Here is a 17,982-nt window from a genome sequence, read left to right as displayed (position 1 = left end):
AAGGTTTATGACCTTTGTTAACCTGCAAAAATATTCGTGGTAATGCAGTCACTTCTGAAATTGAAATCACTAAGTACCTTGCTTTTATTTTAGTGAATCCATTCATGCTAAATTATTGTAGTCTTAGTCCTAATTTGAGTGTTCTAGCGTAGGTGTTTTCTTACAAGTATACATATGTCAAATCTTAATTCTTAAAATATTTGTGATGAAAAATGATAGTACTAATTGTATTAACATCTCAAACTAAACAATAAAGAAAGGTTGCAATCCAAATGACTTTCCCACTCCCACTTTGCAAATTAAGCTTTTGTGAAGCTGACGTTAATTTGTCAAAAAGCAGTAGATTGATCCGTTTTTTGAGGAAAACATAATGTTTTATGCAGTTCACACATCCTAAATTATGCTGAGATAAGTGGGAGCACTGCTGAATAAATGTAGAGTTAAAAACAAAAAAGAAAACAGGTACCTACCAAATGTATTCTCTTTTTCCATACATCTTTTTCCAGCTCTTGCATATGAATATGAATTATTTATTTCAGAATTAGAGGCAAATGCTTTTTTATTTCTCTCTGCTTCTGAATCAGTGAGATCATCATCTTCCATAAATGCTCTGGCACTTTCGGAAGCTTCTGTTTCCAAATAATTTTCTGGAGTCTGGGAGTAAGTATGACAATGAGAATAAAGATTTCCTTTTCTTGGAATATTACATGGTGTTGAATGCTTTGTTTCTGTGTTTCTGGATTTCTCACTATCACACACACATGTGAGTATTTTAGTGCTTAATAGGTTTTGAGAACTCCTTTTTTCAAGATTTTTTGTAGCTAAAGAAAGAGCATTACATCTATGCTGCGGCTTAGATTGAGTCACAATTGTATCTTCCATTTTCACTTTTACATCAGCATCTTTTACAGATGAAACGTCACCTTGCTCCAAACTCTGTTGAGCAACAAAGCCATTACTATTGATATCATCACTGAATTCTTTGAAGAGCTCCATAACACTCTGGACAGCCTTTTGAGAGATTTGCACTTGTTTTCCACTTGCAGTGCTAAAGCCACAAGGAATATTTGAATCTACTTCTGCATTTGAAAGTATTTTCCCTTGGGACATGAGAAGTTTATTTTCTTTAGCGGTGGCTTTGTTCCTGACAGAAGACGCTTTCCAGTAATGATCACCACCACCTGATACATTTGTTTGACAACCTAATGAATCATCTTCGATTTCAGAAAAAAACTGTCTTGCTTTTTTCAATGACTCTTCAGATAACTGAACAGCTTTTCCACTCGCTGTGCTGAAAAACCCACAATTATTTATAGAAAAATCTGACTTGCTGCAAATCAGCTTGTTAGAAGCCTTTGTATCAGGCCCATTATTTATTTGAAGACATGGAGTCTGACAATCTGATTCAGACACAATGTTCAAAGGTACAGATGCAGTATGCTGTAATTCTTGGTCATCTTCATGGTATTCTTTGGCAGTGAGACACTGAGAGGCAACTGACTTTTCCAAAGTAACTTTTTCCATACTTAAATAATTAGAAGAACTAACCTGCTCTCTGCTAGTCAGGACATTAGAGCAGCTTTCTAGGTTATGTTCACTGGTTTTTGATTGAGATTTTATGTTCTGTTTTACGGAACTACAGCTATCGTCATCAAACAATTGTTTGACCTTTTTCAATGCTTTTTCTGAAATTCTGACAGTTTTACCACTTGCTGTACTGAATGCAACTGGTCTAGATTTCAATACGTTTGAAGCTGCTTCTTCACTAGCTGAATATTTTTGGAATGTGTTAGCATCCAGGTTTTTTTGGTCAGATCTCTGTATAGCACTTTTATTTTTTGACATTTCCCCAGAAATATTTTCTGAAATAAGGATTTTTGATGAAGCTGCTTCTTTATTAATCCCAGTCAACTCCTGGGACTTTTTCTCATTGCTTGAATCTTGAGGATGGCCCAGTGCTGAATGCGTACTTATTAAATCAGTGTAATTTGCTTCTGCAGTGGTATTGCAAGTCAGATCCAAAGACCCATGGCTTTTACTGCCGGCAATAAATGCATTGCTTTTAGTTCTAGATGACAAGCACTCAAGAACCTGCTTTGCACAAGTATCTAACCCCTCAATGTACAAATCCTGACCTGTAGCAGAATCAATGGAAACCGTTTTTAAAACATCATTTTTGCCTAATATTTGTGCCAGTCTGTTCTTTGCTAATGAGTCTATAGTGTGCATGGCCTTTCTTTGAGAACAACATATCAAATCTGACTCCAACGAATTAATGTCCAGAGAGAGCTCTTTAATAGCTTTTAAATTCTCAGTGTTTGACACCATATCCACGGGCTCTTTAAAACGACTTTTAGGATTCATATAATCTTGGTGATTTATAGTTTCTTTTCCAGATTCTTTGTTCACTTCGGTAATTTTCACATTTTGCTCCTCCTTTATTGAAGTCTGAATGCTAGGTTTGACAGAGTAAACTGCAACATCTTCCTTTCCTAGGAATGGAGTTTCTTCTGAAAGAAGATTCCTTGCCTTCGATAAAGATTCATCAGTAATGACAATTTGCTTACCGCTAGCCATCTGAAATCCCACTGCATTCATTTGCATTTTTCTAGTTTCATAAATTTCTGGATAATGGAAGCCAAATATGTCACTTTGACTTGATACAGTCCCTCTTTTCACAGAAGTGATGGCTTCCTTTATGCTGCCAATAGCAATTGTCCCATCTAGTTTTCCTGAGCAGGAATCAGTCAAAAAATGAAGCATTTTACTCTTTTCTGCAACTATGTTCTCATCAGCAACACTGTCAACATTTTGTAGTAAACAGCTACTTCCTGAATTTTTTGTTACTCCTTCTTGGCTTGAATTAAAGTTTTCTTTTCTATCTGCATTATTAAAAGGAGAATCCTTTTCCATTTTAGCAACTTCTGCTAAACATGTCAGATCTGACATTGTTTCTTGATAATTGTAATTATACTGAGTACTTCCACAGCCTGAAAATTGATGTCCACCTAATGCACTGTGATGATTTTCAGTACATGACAATTCATTTTCTGTCACATTGACAGAGTATTTCTTGATGATTTTTAGGTTAACTTCTGTAGTGCTAGTAATATGAACAACTTTATTCAAGTCTATAGCTTTTGACTTATTTTGTATATTTTCTTTTATACAGAAATTCCTCTCTTTTGCATTATTTCTCATCATATATTCAAGATTTATTTCTTTAGCTCTCTGATGCAGATCATTTCTTTCTTTATTATAGTTGATGTTTTCCCACATAACATTGCAGCTTTTTGAACAGTTAAATTGACATGTTTTGTGTGGGCTAAGCATTTCAGTTGCACTATCCCTGACTGGTTTTGTAATTTTGTTTATGATCTCAGCAGAAATATTTATATTTTTCCCTTCAACTGAACTATAGTCCCATAGGCCAGACTGCAAAGATGCTGAAATAACTGGAACAACATGTTGGATATCTTTTTTGCTTGATGATTTTATCAGTGTATTCTCCTCATTGTTCTGTGTCTGTGTTTTGGATTTCATAGGTAGGCTATTAGAAGGGTTATTAGAAGATGGATCATCACTTCTTTGAACTTTATTGTCAAAGCATTCCTCAAAATCATTATCCTTCCAAAGTTCAGAGTTCATATAACTTTCGGATTCCTCACAAATATTATCATACATCACACTCTTGTGTTCCCTAAACTGTGTAAAGTCAAACTGACTACCTGTTTCTTCCAGTATATTAGAAAGCTCAGCAACTTCAGCTTCTTGGCTTGCTGTTAAATTTTGTTTTCCCTCAATTTTCTGTTTTTTTAATTTATTCTGAAAACTACTTTGGCTATCAGTAAACTGAATAAGGTTCATTAATGAATCAGAAACATGCGACAAATCACATGAATTTTCACTCAACACATTTCTCCCAATTAAAGAAGTTGTAGCATTTTCGTGAGCATTCTTATTTGCAGTATTTTGCACTTGACTGCTAAGTAAATCTTCAGGATACTGCTCTTCTATATCACCGAACAGCAACTTGCCTTGTCTAATGTTGTTATCAGACAGTCTTATCTCTTTGTTTGATGCTGTTTTGAAGCCACCTAAGTTTTTTGCTTCACTATACAATTTACATTCTAACTTCCTCTGCTTGCTATTGTTTTCATTTTTTTGTAAATCCGGCTGAATGAGCTGTCCTCTGTTTAAGTTGTTCTGTGAATCTCTAAGTGTTGACAATTCTTCTATAATAATTTGGGGATCCTCTTTTGACCAGCAACTATGGTCAGACATTTGAGTATCTCTTGTTAAAGAAGGTTGTGTAGCTAATCCCAAGGCTATTTGTTTGTTTTCCTTTTTTGCGGCAAATTCTTCAAGGATGGCTGCTGGGATTGAATCTAAATGGGTGAGACTAACATTTTTTAAGCTACAGTCTCCACCTAAATTGTCCATTTGATTAATTTCAGGAAACTTATTTTTGCTTAAATCTGTTTGTTCATCAGAAACGATATGACTGGGAAGAGTAACTGCTTCTTTTTTGTTATTTGTTTGTGGAGATACTGATGGCATCTCTGTAAAATTACTTCCAATTTTCAAATTTTCATTGCATGAAGTTTCATGAAAATTCTTTGTAGGACTATCAATCCCCATTTGTTGTTTTTCTTCAATAGCATTAGAGCTTGAAAGTTTTTCAGTTTTCCCTGTAAGGAATTGAACCATAAGAGATATGTAACTTAGAATGATTGTATTACTAAGCACATCGGTTCGCTCACTACGTTCTTTAGATTATTTTAGTCTCCCAAACCCATTTTTCACAATTTCTTGTGGATTGAAATAATGGTATAACAAATATCCAGACATTTTAAAACCCAAAAAACTCTAATATTTGATTTAGTTATTAAATAATCTCCCCTCCCCCCTATCCTGGAAAATTAAAACTTTTGAATATTTACTTTCATTTTTAGCAAAAAATGAAAACGTTTGAACAAAATGAAAATGTTTGCTTTGTAGCTGAGTAAAAAGGCAAACTTAAGAGAAAAACACTTAACTCCAACAATGGAAGAAAATAATAAAAAGTTAAATTAATGGTGATGCAATCATTAGTACGTCAAATTTACTTTAAATTTTCAGTTGCCTCTGCAATGGGACATCTAGAGAAATTAGTGTTTGACTACAATAAGAAACGTCTAAAACTGGAATATCACCCCTCTACTCACTCTTTTCTTTCCATCCCTTTCTATTTTGATCCTCTTTTCTTCTACACATCTCTTTCCCTCAGTAAATTCTTGCCCAATTTCTCTATGTGCTCCTTATTCAATATTTCATATCATGTCCCTGAGAATGTAATGGAATACAACTAATTCCAGCAACTTCCAATTTTATATACATAAACATATTTAATTTGGGTAGAGGTTTTCAACTGAACAGATCCAATGCCATATATGTCTAGTTTACAGTAAAGGCATACTGAGTGTAAGAAAAGGTTTATAAATTTTAAAATCAACTTGCAAAAAAAATATAGACATTGTACCTGCGTATCTAGCGGTTGTTTCAGAAACTTCAGAAACACAAGACGTTGGCACAAACAAAGTAGAAGTTCCATCTCCACAACTGACTTTTCCATGGTTAGCTGGAGTATTATTTATTGTATAAATAAACTTTTTGGGTCGTTTCTTCAAACTGGAAAGTGAGCTCATGGTTTTCAAACTTGATTTCATGAGTCCGCTACCATTACTAGTCGTTGGAGTTGAAATACTTCCTAAAAGAGAATAGGAGAAAGCTTTATCAATTCCTCATCAAATAGTTACATATGTTCCAAAAGAGATGATATATTTATAACCAAATATAATATTTAAAAAACCCAATGAAAAACAAATAGCAAGTAAATAGTATTAAATAGTACTCACTATAATTTTTTCTGTCAGCTTCTGCACATACATCCTCATTTCTTGTTGCAGATTCAGTATTTATACTGTTTATCTTCAGACTTATGCCAGACTTGGAGAAAGGGCTGCACATAATCTGAAAACGCAAAATACAGTAGAGTCTCACTTATCCAAGCTAAACAGGCTGGCAGAAGCTTGGATAAGCGAATATCTTGGATAATGAGGGATTAAGGAAAAGCCTATTAAACATCAAATTAGGTTGATTTTACAAATTAAGCACCAAAACTACATGTTATACAACAAATTTGACAGAAAAAGTAGTTCAATATGCAGTAATGTTATGTTGTAATTACTGTATTTACGAATTTAGCACCAAAATATCACGATATATTGAAAACATTGACGACAAAAATGGCTTGGATTATCCAGAGGCTTGGATAAGCGAGGCTTGGATAAGTGAGACTCTACTGTAATAGCAAATTTACATTTACCGTAAACTGATGGTACTAAATCAATTCCAAAAGTTGTCTTGTTTGGCATATTTGTTGCTTAAACTACTCACCGACTCAATTCTTTCATTATGCTGTTTTGTTCCAAAAGCCGAATAATTTCCTCTATCTAAAATTTCAAATTATAATGGCAATAATTATCTTACAACTCATTACTAGAGTTCACTGGTACATCCTACTATGAAAAATTCAGTTGCCACATCGATCAGTATTTTTAAATATAGATATTCTTATTATTAGCTGAATTCATTTTTGCCACAATTAGAACTGAGCTACAGAAATTTATAGGACTTGTTTATGACAGTCTGACTAATCTACATCCCACTGTAAAGGTTCTATCCTATTTACAACTAAATATAGATCTAATTGGTTCTTCATATAATAGACTCCTCTAGGTAATGGTAAAGCAAAAGCAGGTGGTGGTAATAATTTAAAAAATAATAACAATAAATCACATCATTGTGTAATACGCAATACCATCTTTAATCAGATCGTCATAATGAAAAGAAAACTACGTTATTATGATTAAAGACAATTATCCAATACTTGAAGTACTGACGGGTAACATGAACAACACAATCTTAAAGATGCAAAAAGGTAAGATACTAAAATGTCAATTGACTTCAGAGAAAAAGGAAGTGCTTGCCTGGCATTAAAAAGTTATTAGTATGATCAGCCCTCCACACTTGCAAGTTTGACTTTTGTGGATTTGATTATTAGCAGATTTAATTAAAATATTATCTCCGGGAATCTCTAGATCCTTCAGTACTACTCTATAGACCAGGCATGGGCAAACTTTGGCCCTCCAGGTGTTTTGGACTTCAACTCCCACAATTCCTAATAGCCTACTGGAAGGCCAAGGTTTGCCCACACCTGCTATAGTTTCTACTGGAATTTGACCAGAGTCACACTGGAAGTACTAGAGATTAATAAACAGACCACCTCTCTGGGAATCTCCAGGTCTTCCTACATTATTCTATAGTTAACATTTGGAGGACGTTGACCATAGAATTGTGCTGGAGGGCCAAGAGATTCCAGAAAAGTATTGTCCGAGGTTTATGGTTTTTGAATGAGGAAGGCTGACTATGCAGACAGAAACAATTATCTCTAGGAACTATAGTCTTGACTGAGGACAGCAGAGATATTAACAAAAAAACCCAGGAAGAACATATTATTTTTATTTGTAAATAATCATGTTGCTATGATTACCTATTATAACTGTTGGAGAAAGTGTAGGTGGTGTTGCTAATGAGCTTGACCAAGACATGTCAGGATCTGCTTCTGCTCCCAAACTCACAGAAATGCCTTTTGGCGTTTCTTCCTAAAATATAGCAAACACTGTTTTGTGTTTTGTTTTAAATCTAACACAATTTTATTTTAACATTTATTTTTTCCTAATTACCTCAAACACCTTTGGTGTACATAGCAAACTTCTGTTTAGCCCTGAAAAACATGAAGTGAAGTAAATTTATGTATCAGCCCTTTGAGTGAATATAAACTGTTCTTTTAAAAAATGAGAAACAGCTCCCCTCACCAATCAAACAAAATTATTTCAAATACAATGAACAAAGAAAGACTAGAACATGTACCGCATTTATGGTTCTGTGGTGTTCCACTTGCTTCTCTTAAACCAGATGGACTAAAATAAAATAACCAAAGAAAAATAGTTACTGATAACATTAATTGAAATTTTTCAAAGAAGCACGAAGCAGACACAGTATATTAGAAAACTAGAGATTGGCAGCCATTCAGACTATGGAAACCATAGAAAATATCAAGTGGACAATCTGGGAGCACTTAATGCTATAGAGCTGATGAAACCAAAGGCTAAATTCAGTTGTTAGTCCTAACTACAGCAGATACGCTGAAGTCATAGAAATTTGGCAAGCCAATATTTAACATACATTAATTTGATTTTCAGGTAATCTACTAATAATCAGATCTGAGTCATACGTTGAACAGGATGTAACTAGAGGCACATCTAGTGCAGACTACCAATTTAATAACAAGTAGTAAGTAACTTATTAATAACTTTTACATTTTAAAAAATTTACAGCAATTATATATTTTAGGGAAAATCATATAGAAGTAAATGTATACTTCTATCACTCGAATCATAAAGGTTATACCTTGAAAGGAGATAGGCATCGGAAGTATCTGCTATTTCATTTGACTGATCCACTTGTACTGCCACAGCATTGGCTTCACTAAAATGTTTACCTGAAATCAATATTGTATTAATTAACTGCTGTGCACATCCTTAAATCTTTACTATACATCTGCATCATAAAAGCATCTCACCTGTTTCTGTGCTGCTATAACAAAATTCTTTTATAGGCGTACATAACAGTGAAGCTTTATTTTGTTCTTTAAATATCATTGGAGTTGATGCTGCTGAATTATTTGTAGACAGCTTCACCTTTGGTGTTTTAAAAATTATTTGATCCAAACTGTTAGTTTTATGATCAGAGTATTCTGGTTTATTATCATAAGGTGGAGCTTCTGAACTGAGTTCTTCAAACCAGTTAAGACTTATTGGCCCTAGGTCTAAAAAAGGTAAAAAAAAAAAAAAGAAGAGATGTTATTAATGGTAGCACACTACATTAGAATAATACATGTATGGAACTATGAAATTGACAATAGCCTGATTAAAATTTACAATGCATCCTGTGCCATTATCTTGAACTTATCAGTTTTGCAGTTTTCAGGGGATATTCCAAGACAGCATAATATAATCAATTCTGAATGTCACACTTTTGCAACAAAAAAACCTGCTTCTTAAAGAAAAATAGTGCCATCCTCAGATTGGCTAGAATTGCAATGTCAGTGTACACTGAGTCTCCCTTATGCATAATGCTCAGGATGTGAAGGTAAGCTAGAAAACAGCAAGCTGTAGTAAAACACATGGTTGATTAAAGTGTTTACATGAAGCAATATATTTTAATAGAAGTATAGGTTTTACAAAGGTAAATGGTACCTGAATCATCACACCGTGCCTTGTATATTTCAAAGAAAGATGGCTTCTTTGTAGGTGCATCGTTTTCCTTAACCATAACTGCCATTGTTACAGAAACCTGCAAACATTATTACAATATTTTCAAATCAACTAACTTGTGTCATCATATTAATTTTATTTCTTCGGCTTTTAAGTGTTATCTAGAAACAACTCCCAAACCTAGCGATGCAAACATTTAAGAATTATTTACATTCTGTAACAGTTTTACAGCATATATAATAATAAAAACACACACAATTTTTAAAAAGCAGGGAATGGCTTCTTTAAAGATTACTGAATGGGTAGGTGCTTGGAAGTTGGAAATATAATGTGAAACACATAGTACAGACAGTCCCCAAGTTACAAATGGTGCATAAATAAAAATGGGGATGAGACAACAGAATGTGAAAGAAATCGGCCCCTCATAAGGGAAAATTCACTCCTGAAAGAGTTATCAGGGGCAAAAGGGGTCATCTGCTTTGAACTGAATTACAGTATATGAGTCTATATTGCCATATAATCCAGTTCAAAGCAAATAATCTGGATTTTATATGGCAGTGTAGAAGGGGTCCGAGTCAGAATTTACATGGGTGAATCTGGCATTTTTAACAACTATAGTATTTTTTTATTAAAAGGCGAAAGATTTATATCATCTGAAGAGAAACTAGAATATCTACTATAGTATTTTTTTTAAAACCCTTGTTGGATGAGTCAATAGTAGCATATTAAATGAGCTGGATAGTATTCAAGAGTATCAGCTTTCTAATGCAGTGGGATGGGGAGCAATCTCGTGGATGTAACAGCAGAGATTAAACAGCAGAGATTAAAGTTCTTAAACGTATGTCAATGTTTTTGTTTTTTTAATGCAGAGCATGAAACACATGGGAGCCACTGTAGCACTGAATGCACTGAACTTATCTACATGTTGACTCATTGTAGTTCTGGCATAAGCAAACTTGGGCCCTCAGCTTAAGCAGCTGAGGGGGAAAAGGGACTGAGGCTGTTGGGAATTGTGGGAGTTGAAGTCCAAAACACCTGGAGGGCCCAAGTAGGCCCAGGCCTGGTGTAGAGGGACCCCTAGGCCAATTCCATGGAATTGTGTAGTTTTACAAGGTTTTTACCCTTTTTAAACCAAAGAGTGCTTTAGGGGTCTCACTAAAGGTAAAACTTCCTGGATTCCACAGCGTTGCGCCATGGCAGTTAAAGTGGTGGCAAACTGCTTTAATTCTGCAGTGTGGATGCACCCTTACTTAGCATAACATGCAGCCTGACTGCGAAGGGACTAAGGCTCAGGAAGAAAGGGGAGAAAAGAAGCAGGAGAGTGTGACAAAAATAAAGTGTTCTTGGTTAATATCATCACCCAAACAGACAGCGCCAGCCCGCTCCGAACTGACCAGCCTGTGTTTCGCCTCAGGAACAGCGGCACAGCTTCCTCAAAATACAAACGCTGGCGCCAAATCCTGCCGGCGCATGCGCAGTTGTGATAATGGCGTCTTTGTTCTTCTTCGCAAAGTTCGCTCCGTCGTTCTGTGGGCGGCGCCTCAGGCGGAAGTCGAACGGCTTCCGGTCCGGTGGAGAGAAGGAGGGATGTTAGGACGCCTCAGCGCCAACTTCCTCGGAGAAAGACGGCCTTGCGGGAGAAGATTGATGTTTCCTCCCTGCCGGCCTCGGGAATTCTGGGACATGTAGTCCTGCGTATTTTAAACTCTGTCATGAATGCCAAGGAGCGGCCTTTCAGCTGTTGTGGCCTCCAACTCCCAGAAGCCCTGTCCAGCTTGTTCAACGCTCAGGAATTCTAGGAGTTGGGGGCCCAAACAGCTGGACGGTGCTTGGGTTGGAACGTTAGTCTATGGCTGAATCTACGCGGTAGGATTAAGGAAGCGTTAACACAGGCACGGACAATCTTACAGTAGAGTCTCACTTATCCAACACTCGCTTATCCAACGTTCTGGATTATCCGACGCATTTTTGGAGTCAACGTTTTCAATATATCGTGATATTTTGGTGCTAAATTCATAAATACAGTAATTACTACATAGCATTACTGCGTATTGAACTACTTTTTCTACCAAATTTGTTGTCTAACATGATGTTTTGGTGCTTCATTTGTAAAATCATAACCTAATTTGATGTTTAATAGGCTTTTCCTTAATGCCTCCATATTATCCAACATATTTGCTTATCCAACATTCTGCCGGCCCATTTATGTTGGATAAGTGAGACTCTACTGTATTTAAATGTTTTGACTTTTGTTATGCATGTTTTTATCTACTGTAAGCCGCCTTGGCCCTTAAGTAGGGAAAGGCAAGGTATACATTTCTTAAATAAACCAAGCCCATGATTCCTTAGCCCATTGTTTCTCAAGCTGTGCTCCAGGTGTTTTGGATTTCAGCTCCCAGAAATCCCAGCCAGTTTACCAGCTGTTAGGAATTGTGGGAGCGGAAGTCCAAAACATCTGGAGGATCACAATTTGAAAAACTGCCCTAGCTTTAAGCCCTAGCAGTTAAAGTGGTGTCAAAGTGTGTTAATTATACGATGTAGATGCACCCTACACAGGTCCAAATCCTCACTCAGCCATTAAACACACTGGGATTGCATTTAAACTATTATTGCAACTTGGTCTCACTTGGACTGCATGCTAGGGAATCCTGGGAGTTCTAGTTTGATGAAGCACCAACACTCTGGCAGAGAAGGCTCAAGACCTTATAAAACCAAAATTGGCATTCAGCCATGGCAGTTAGAATCATAGAATAGTAGAGTTGGAAGAGACCTCATGGGCCATCCAGTCCAACCCCCTGCCAAGAAGCTGGAAATCGCATTCAAAGCACCCCCGACAGATGGCCATCCAGCCTCTGCTTAAAAGCCTCCAAACAAGGAGCCTCCACCACACTCCGGGGGAGAGAGTTCCACTGCCGAACAGTTGAAGTGCCTAATACAAATCAGGGCAGACCCTGCTTAGGTTGCCAGATTGAACAGGATCTGGAGCCTTCTCCTTATATGTGTTACATTTGCATTTTGCCTTTAATAACCTCCATGTACACCTCTTCCCACTATTGAGAGATTGTAACTGATCCAAGGTAAAATGGTTTTTCACACTACACAAATTGTAACAGTTTGATCTCAATTTAAATATCATTATTGCTTCCCCTTTTGTGAGATATTTAAAAATCACTGCCAGGGAAGTCTAGCCCCTTCCCAAACTACACATTCTAGGATTCTTTAGTATGAAATTATGACCATTAAAGTGGAATCAAACTGCTGTAATTATGTAGTGTGAATGAGATCCCAGTGAGTTTCATGACTCAGGGTGGCTTGAAACTGAATTTTCCAAGTCCCAGTCCAACATCCTAAAACTACGCCACACTGGAAGGAGTGCCAGTTTGACTCCTTTGTTAAGGATATGGCTGAAGACCAAGCAAACATTTCACATACATCTTCAAGACTCAGCAAACAAAAGATAATAATTCTGTACCTGGGAGTATGCCTGATGAACTTACACAATCATAAGATTTGGAAGAGACCACAAGGGCCATCCAGTCCAAACCCTTACCGTGCAGGAAAAGCACAAAGCACCCCCCAACAGATGACAATCTGTTTAAAAACCTCTAGAGAAGGAGACTCCACCATCCTGCAAGGTAGCATATTCCACTGGTGAACAGCTCTCACAATCAGGAAGTTCTTCATAATGTTTAGGTGGAATTCTTTTTTCCTGAAATTAGAATTCATGTCCTAATCTCCAGAGCAGCAGAAAAAGTGCTTGCCCTCTCCTCAATGGGACATCCTTTCAGATGTTTAAACATGGCTGTCATGTCCCCCTCAGCTTTCTTTTCTCCAAGTTAAACATCCCCAGCTTCCTCAGCCATTCCTCACAGGGCTTGGCTTTCAAATCTTTTATAATTTTAATTGATCTTCTCTGGACACCTTCTAGCTTGTCAATATGCTTCTTGAATAGTGGTGGGGTCTGACTAAAGCAGAATAGAGGGGGATTATGACTTCCCTTGATCTCAACAATATACTGTTATTGCAGCCTAGAATCTTGTTGGCTTTTTTAGCTGCTGCATCCCACTGCATCCCAATCTCAGCTTGTGGTCTACTAAGACACCTATATCCTTTTAACATTTACTGTTTTCAAGCCAGGTGTCACCCATCTTAGCTTGAACTCTGTCACTTCTAAGTAGATACAGAACTGTAAGTCTACTTACACAGTTGCAGGGACTTGTGACTGTTAGGAGAAATGACACCCACCATATATCTTGAATGTAATTTCCACCAGTTTAGTCGGAAAGACTTATACAGTGATTATGAGTATTGGAACCTAAAGTGCATCTCACTCAAGCTGTCAACTATCTTATAACTCCCAAATATATTGGCTTGTCTCTGGCAGGTTAACAAGTTGTTCTGTCTCACTCTTCTTAATACACAAAATATTCTTGTCCTGAATAGGTTTCATCCTGGAAGAAAATCAGCACTCATATTTATCTAAATCAATCAACACAAATAAATAATGTGTCAATGATATAACTTAAAATCAGGCTTTATTCTCTGTGGGTTGAATCTAGTTAGCCCAATTAGAGTAGTTCCAATATTATCAATGGGAATTTAGTAAGTGAACACCTCTATGAATTTAATGTATTCAACTGGTTTACTGTAATTAAGAATAACAGTTGGATTTAGGCATTATCCTGCTGTAAGTTATTATCTTTAGATGCATTTTGGAAGTTTTGATCTCTAGCTTGTTTTATTCACTTATATTTGCTGAAACACTTGAGTGCCCATCCCCATTCTCTCCTTGTTATTTCTACCTCTGGTATGAAATTGTATGTTTAACAACTAATAACTAAGGCCAAGAAACAGCATTCCTTCATTATTGGTAATTAAGGTATGCATATGTACCTTCAAGTTATAGCAATCCCATTAATTGCATAGTGTTTTCAAAGAATAGTCATAGTGTAGTCAAAGAATACTCAGATGTGGTTTTACCAGGTTCCTTCATGCTGAAATATAATCTACTGCACCTGGTATCCGTTGCTCTCCCAAGTTGACTCTGCTCAAGATCAGAAGGGATCTGGTGCCTAGAGTATTTAGGTACAACTGAGGTATAACTGTTTATATTTACCTTCCACCTTTGTGTTAAATGGGCATTGTACTCAATAGTACTTGGAAAAGCATACAAAGTGACCTAAGAAGTATATATATACTTGATTTGCTCTGTCCTTTGTACGAACTGCAAAGACTGCTCAAACAGCAATTCCTGACATTATTTGAGTAAGTCACACAGATCAAATTCCCAAGAGTTCTCATACTTCTTCACTTTCCCAGAAACACAAGAGTTTTCAAATGACCACATGTTGAACAGGGAGACACTAAATGATATGAAAAGAACTGCCAGAACACATTCATTTGTATTAAGTTTCATTGCCCTCACTTTCCCATAACAGCTGAGGAATGGAATCTCATTTTCTTCCCAATATGTTTTGGAAATGTAGCTCAATGCAAATTAAAATTTCATGGATATTAGACAAATATTAATTTATTGATTTTTAGCAGAATGTTTGCACATTTTGAGTGTATAACCTTTTGACTCAGGGCAAATGCACATTTTCCAGTGTAAATGTAAAGCCAAGTAATGGATACAAATCCATAGAAATAGGAACACTGCTATTAAATAGCTAAATTCAGATGAATTATTTTGGAGTAAGTCTCACCAACATTTAGGTATTTTTAAACTCCTATAAGAAAGCACTAATTGATCTTGATGATTCTACTTAAATCATTGTCCCAACCCACAGGCTGAAATGTATTTAATAAAAAGCAACCTGGTTGACTTCAAGGAATAAGTAGTTTGCAATTTGGAAACAGTTAGACAGTAATCCACAAATTTTATTTCTCCAAGTGGTTTGGACTGAAACTCAGAAGCCTTTGCTGTTAAAATGGTGTCACATTGAATTAATTTTTTTAGTGTCGATGCACCCCTATTCATTCCTCCATTAAAGTCGGTTCTAATAGTTTTAGGTGTAATGGTTTTATTTGTTTTAACAATTCTATGATTAATTGTATTTTAATGTTAACATCATAGATTTTAAATTGTAATTTGTACTATTTTTAGTTTTGTGAGTTGCTTTGAATCTAGTCACTAGAAGAGCATGGGATATAAATAAATGTCAGAGTTATATAGTAGATTCTGAATTGACTGGAACTCAAGCAACCAGCAAACAAACCGAAGAAATAATGTATTTAAAATTAAAATTAAAATCAGATCACAGTAAAATCCATTTTTATAATACATTAGAATTGTGTTAAGTTTGCCTTTATTTGTCTCAGTGGGCAGCCCCTTCGAGATCAACTGGAGTAAAGGTGACGCAAATACCCAAAGTAACTTTGGAGTCAGCTGTTTAATTGCTACATGGTGAATGTGTTGTAATCCTTTGCAGGGTCAGGGACTGCTTTGGACCCTTTTAGTATAGTCCGATGATCACATCATGGTGGGACTAAAGGGGAGCCAACTGCCTTAATTAACTGAGGGCTAATTATAACTACCCCTCATATCCCTTGGCCAATAATCAGTGATTCTGGCAATTAATCCAAAACAGCTAGAAAACCAGCGTTTTTGAAAGAAACATTGGTGTATATAAGCACCTCCAAACTGCAACCTACTCATTGAACTCAAGCAGGTTACTTTAGATTAATTTGCAAGGAGTGGGATTTAAGTAGGCCCACTTATTGATGTTCCTTACAGGATGTTAAAAATACCTGCCTAAATATCGGTGAGACTTACTCCAAAGCAATCTATTTGGATTCAGCTATTTAATCACTATATTGGATTATAGTCTTGATCTAAATATTGGTGAGACCTGGGGTGCACCAATGGTGGTGTCTCACAATGTAGAATGAACTCAGTTTGACACCACTTTGCCTGCCAAGGCTCATTGCTATGAAATGCTAGGATTTGTAGTTTGTTGAGGCACCACCAATCTTTGGCAGAGAACCATGTAAAGCTACAATTCCCATGATACCATAGCATTGAGCTATGGTAGTTAAAGTAACATCAGACTGTATTAAATTTGCAGTTTTAGAAAAATACAGTAATCTATTTGGATTCAGTGGCTTATTGGCTACATTGGTGTACATGTCCTAATCCTTTGTAGAGCTGGTAGTTTCCTTTCAAGATCCCTTTTACTACATCACCAATCACACCTCAGTGGGACTGAAAAGGAATCCAATTTCTTTAATTAACCAAGGATTTACTACAATTATAACACCATGTAACAACATTTGAAAAACATTAAGTTTTCCTGGTTTGAAAGTGTTATTTTCTGTTTAATTGTGCAGCACTTTCATCTAAAGTAGATTTTATATTTCAGAAACTGTTTTCGTGGCTGCCACAAACTATGTTGAATTGGTTGAGACTGAAATAGTTATTGAAAAACTATAGTAAGATGTGTTACAGGATGTCCCACAAAAACAAAGGTTTTTTTGCAGTTTAATAAACCTGTTCTATATTTTTATGATAGAACCAATAGGAAATGACATTTATAACCCAAGGACAAAAATCGTGTTACTTAGTGCAACTGAGCTAGCTTTGAATGGCATTGAATGTTCAGTGTAGATGGGGCCTTCCCTCAAAGTAACCCATTTGGATTCATCTGTTTCAGTGGTTACATTGGTGTATGCAGGGCCCCCGGTTAAATGGGTCCCCTGGGCAACATCTTTGCAAAAGGCCAATTCTCTCACACCAGAAGTGACTTGCAGTTTCTCAAGTAGCTCCTGACACAAAGCAATTGTGTATGCATCCTCATCCTTTGCAGGGTTAGTTGTGGGTCTGCCCTCGAACATTTTACTATATAAAAGCCAACTGCAACCTGTGTGGGACTGAAAGGGAAGCCAATTTCCTTAATTAACAGATGGGTTATTACTATTATATAATTGAGGTAGCTTTGAAGGGCATTGCATGGTCAGTGTAGATGGGGCCTTACCTCAAAGTAACCCATTTGAATCCATTTGTTCCAGTGGCTACATTGGTGTAAGTAAGTGTCCTAATCCTTGGCAGTGTCTGCCCTTGAGCATCTTAAAGAACAACTGCAACCTGTGTGGGACTGAAAGAGAAGCCAATTTCCTCAAATAATCGAAGTAGCTTCGAACTGCATTGAATGGTCAGTGTAGATAAGGCCTTCCTTCAAAGTAACCCATTTAGATCCATCTGTTTCAGTGGCTACATTGGTGTAAGTGTCCTAATGGGGCTTAAAGCTCATTTTCATAGTTAGGTAAAAGTTAAAAGGTTTCCCCTGACGTTAAGTCCAGTCATATCTGACTGGGGGTTGGTGCTCATCTCCATTTCTAAGCCGAAGAACCGGCGTTGTCCGTAGACACCTCCAAGGTCATGTGGCTGGCATGACTGCATGGAGCGCCGTTACCTTCCCACCGGAGCAGTACCTATTGATCTACTCACATTGGCATGCTTTCGAACTGCTAGGTTGGCAGGAGTTTCATAGTTAACTGATAGTTTATTACTATTAGAATCGAGCTAGCTTTGAATTACACCAAATGGTCAGCATAAGCGGGATAACCAATTTGGGTCCCTCTGTTTAATATATGCATCCAAATC

At 36.6% G+C, this 17,982-nt stretch overlaps 1 protein-coding gene across 2 annotated transcripts in view; it reads right to left on the bottom strand.

The window, feature by feature from the left end:
• The window catches only part of brca2 (BRCA2 DNA repair associated), a 29,372-nt gene extending 18,395 nt beyond the window's left edge, over positions 1-10,977 (bottom strand). The window contains exons 1-11 of one of the 2 annotated variants that reach the window (XM_062974703.1): positions 10,741-10,977; positions 9,363-9,459; positions 8,687-8,932; positions 8,515-8,605; positions 7,975-8,024; positions 7,788-7,828; positions 7,595-7,706; positions 6,439-6,494; positions 5,898-6,012; positions 5,522-5,749; positions 471-4,691 (exon numbers count right to left, since the gene is read on the bottom strand). In XM_062974703.1, the coding sequence (XP_062830773.1) occupies positions 471-4,691; positions 5,522-5,749; positions 5,898-6,012; positions 6,439-6,494; positions 7,595-7,706; positions 7,788-7,828; positions 7,975-8,024; positions 8,515-8,605; positions 8,687-8,932; positions 9,363-9,447 (5,245 nt within the window). In that variant the 5' untranslated portion in view covers positions 9,448-9,459; positions 10,741-10,977. The remainder of the gene's footprint in view (positions 1-470; positions 4,692-5,521; positions 5,750-5,897; positions 6,013-6,438; positions 6,495-7,594; positions 7,707-7,787; positions 7,829-7,974; positions 8,025-8,514; positions 8,606-8,686; positions 8,933-9,362; positions 9,460-10,740) is intronic. The other variant, XM_016992611.2, reaches the window with a different exon arrangement.
• Positions 10,978-17,982: the final 7,005 nt, after the last annotated feature.

Source organism: Anolis carolinensis, chromosome 3 (assembly GCF_035594765.1).
Source record: "Anolis carolinensis isolate JA03-04 chromosome 3, rAnoCar3.1.pri, whole genome shotgun sequence".
NCBI lineage: Eukaryota > Metazoa > Chordata > Lepidosauria > Squamata > Dactyloidae > Anolis > Anolis carolinensis.
This window is presented reverse-complemented; position numbering and strand designations above follow the sequence as displayed.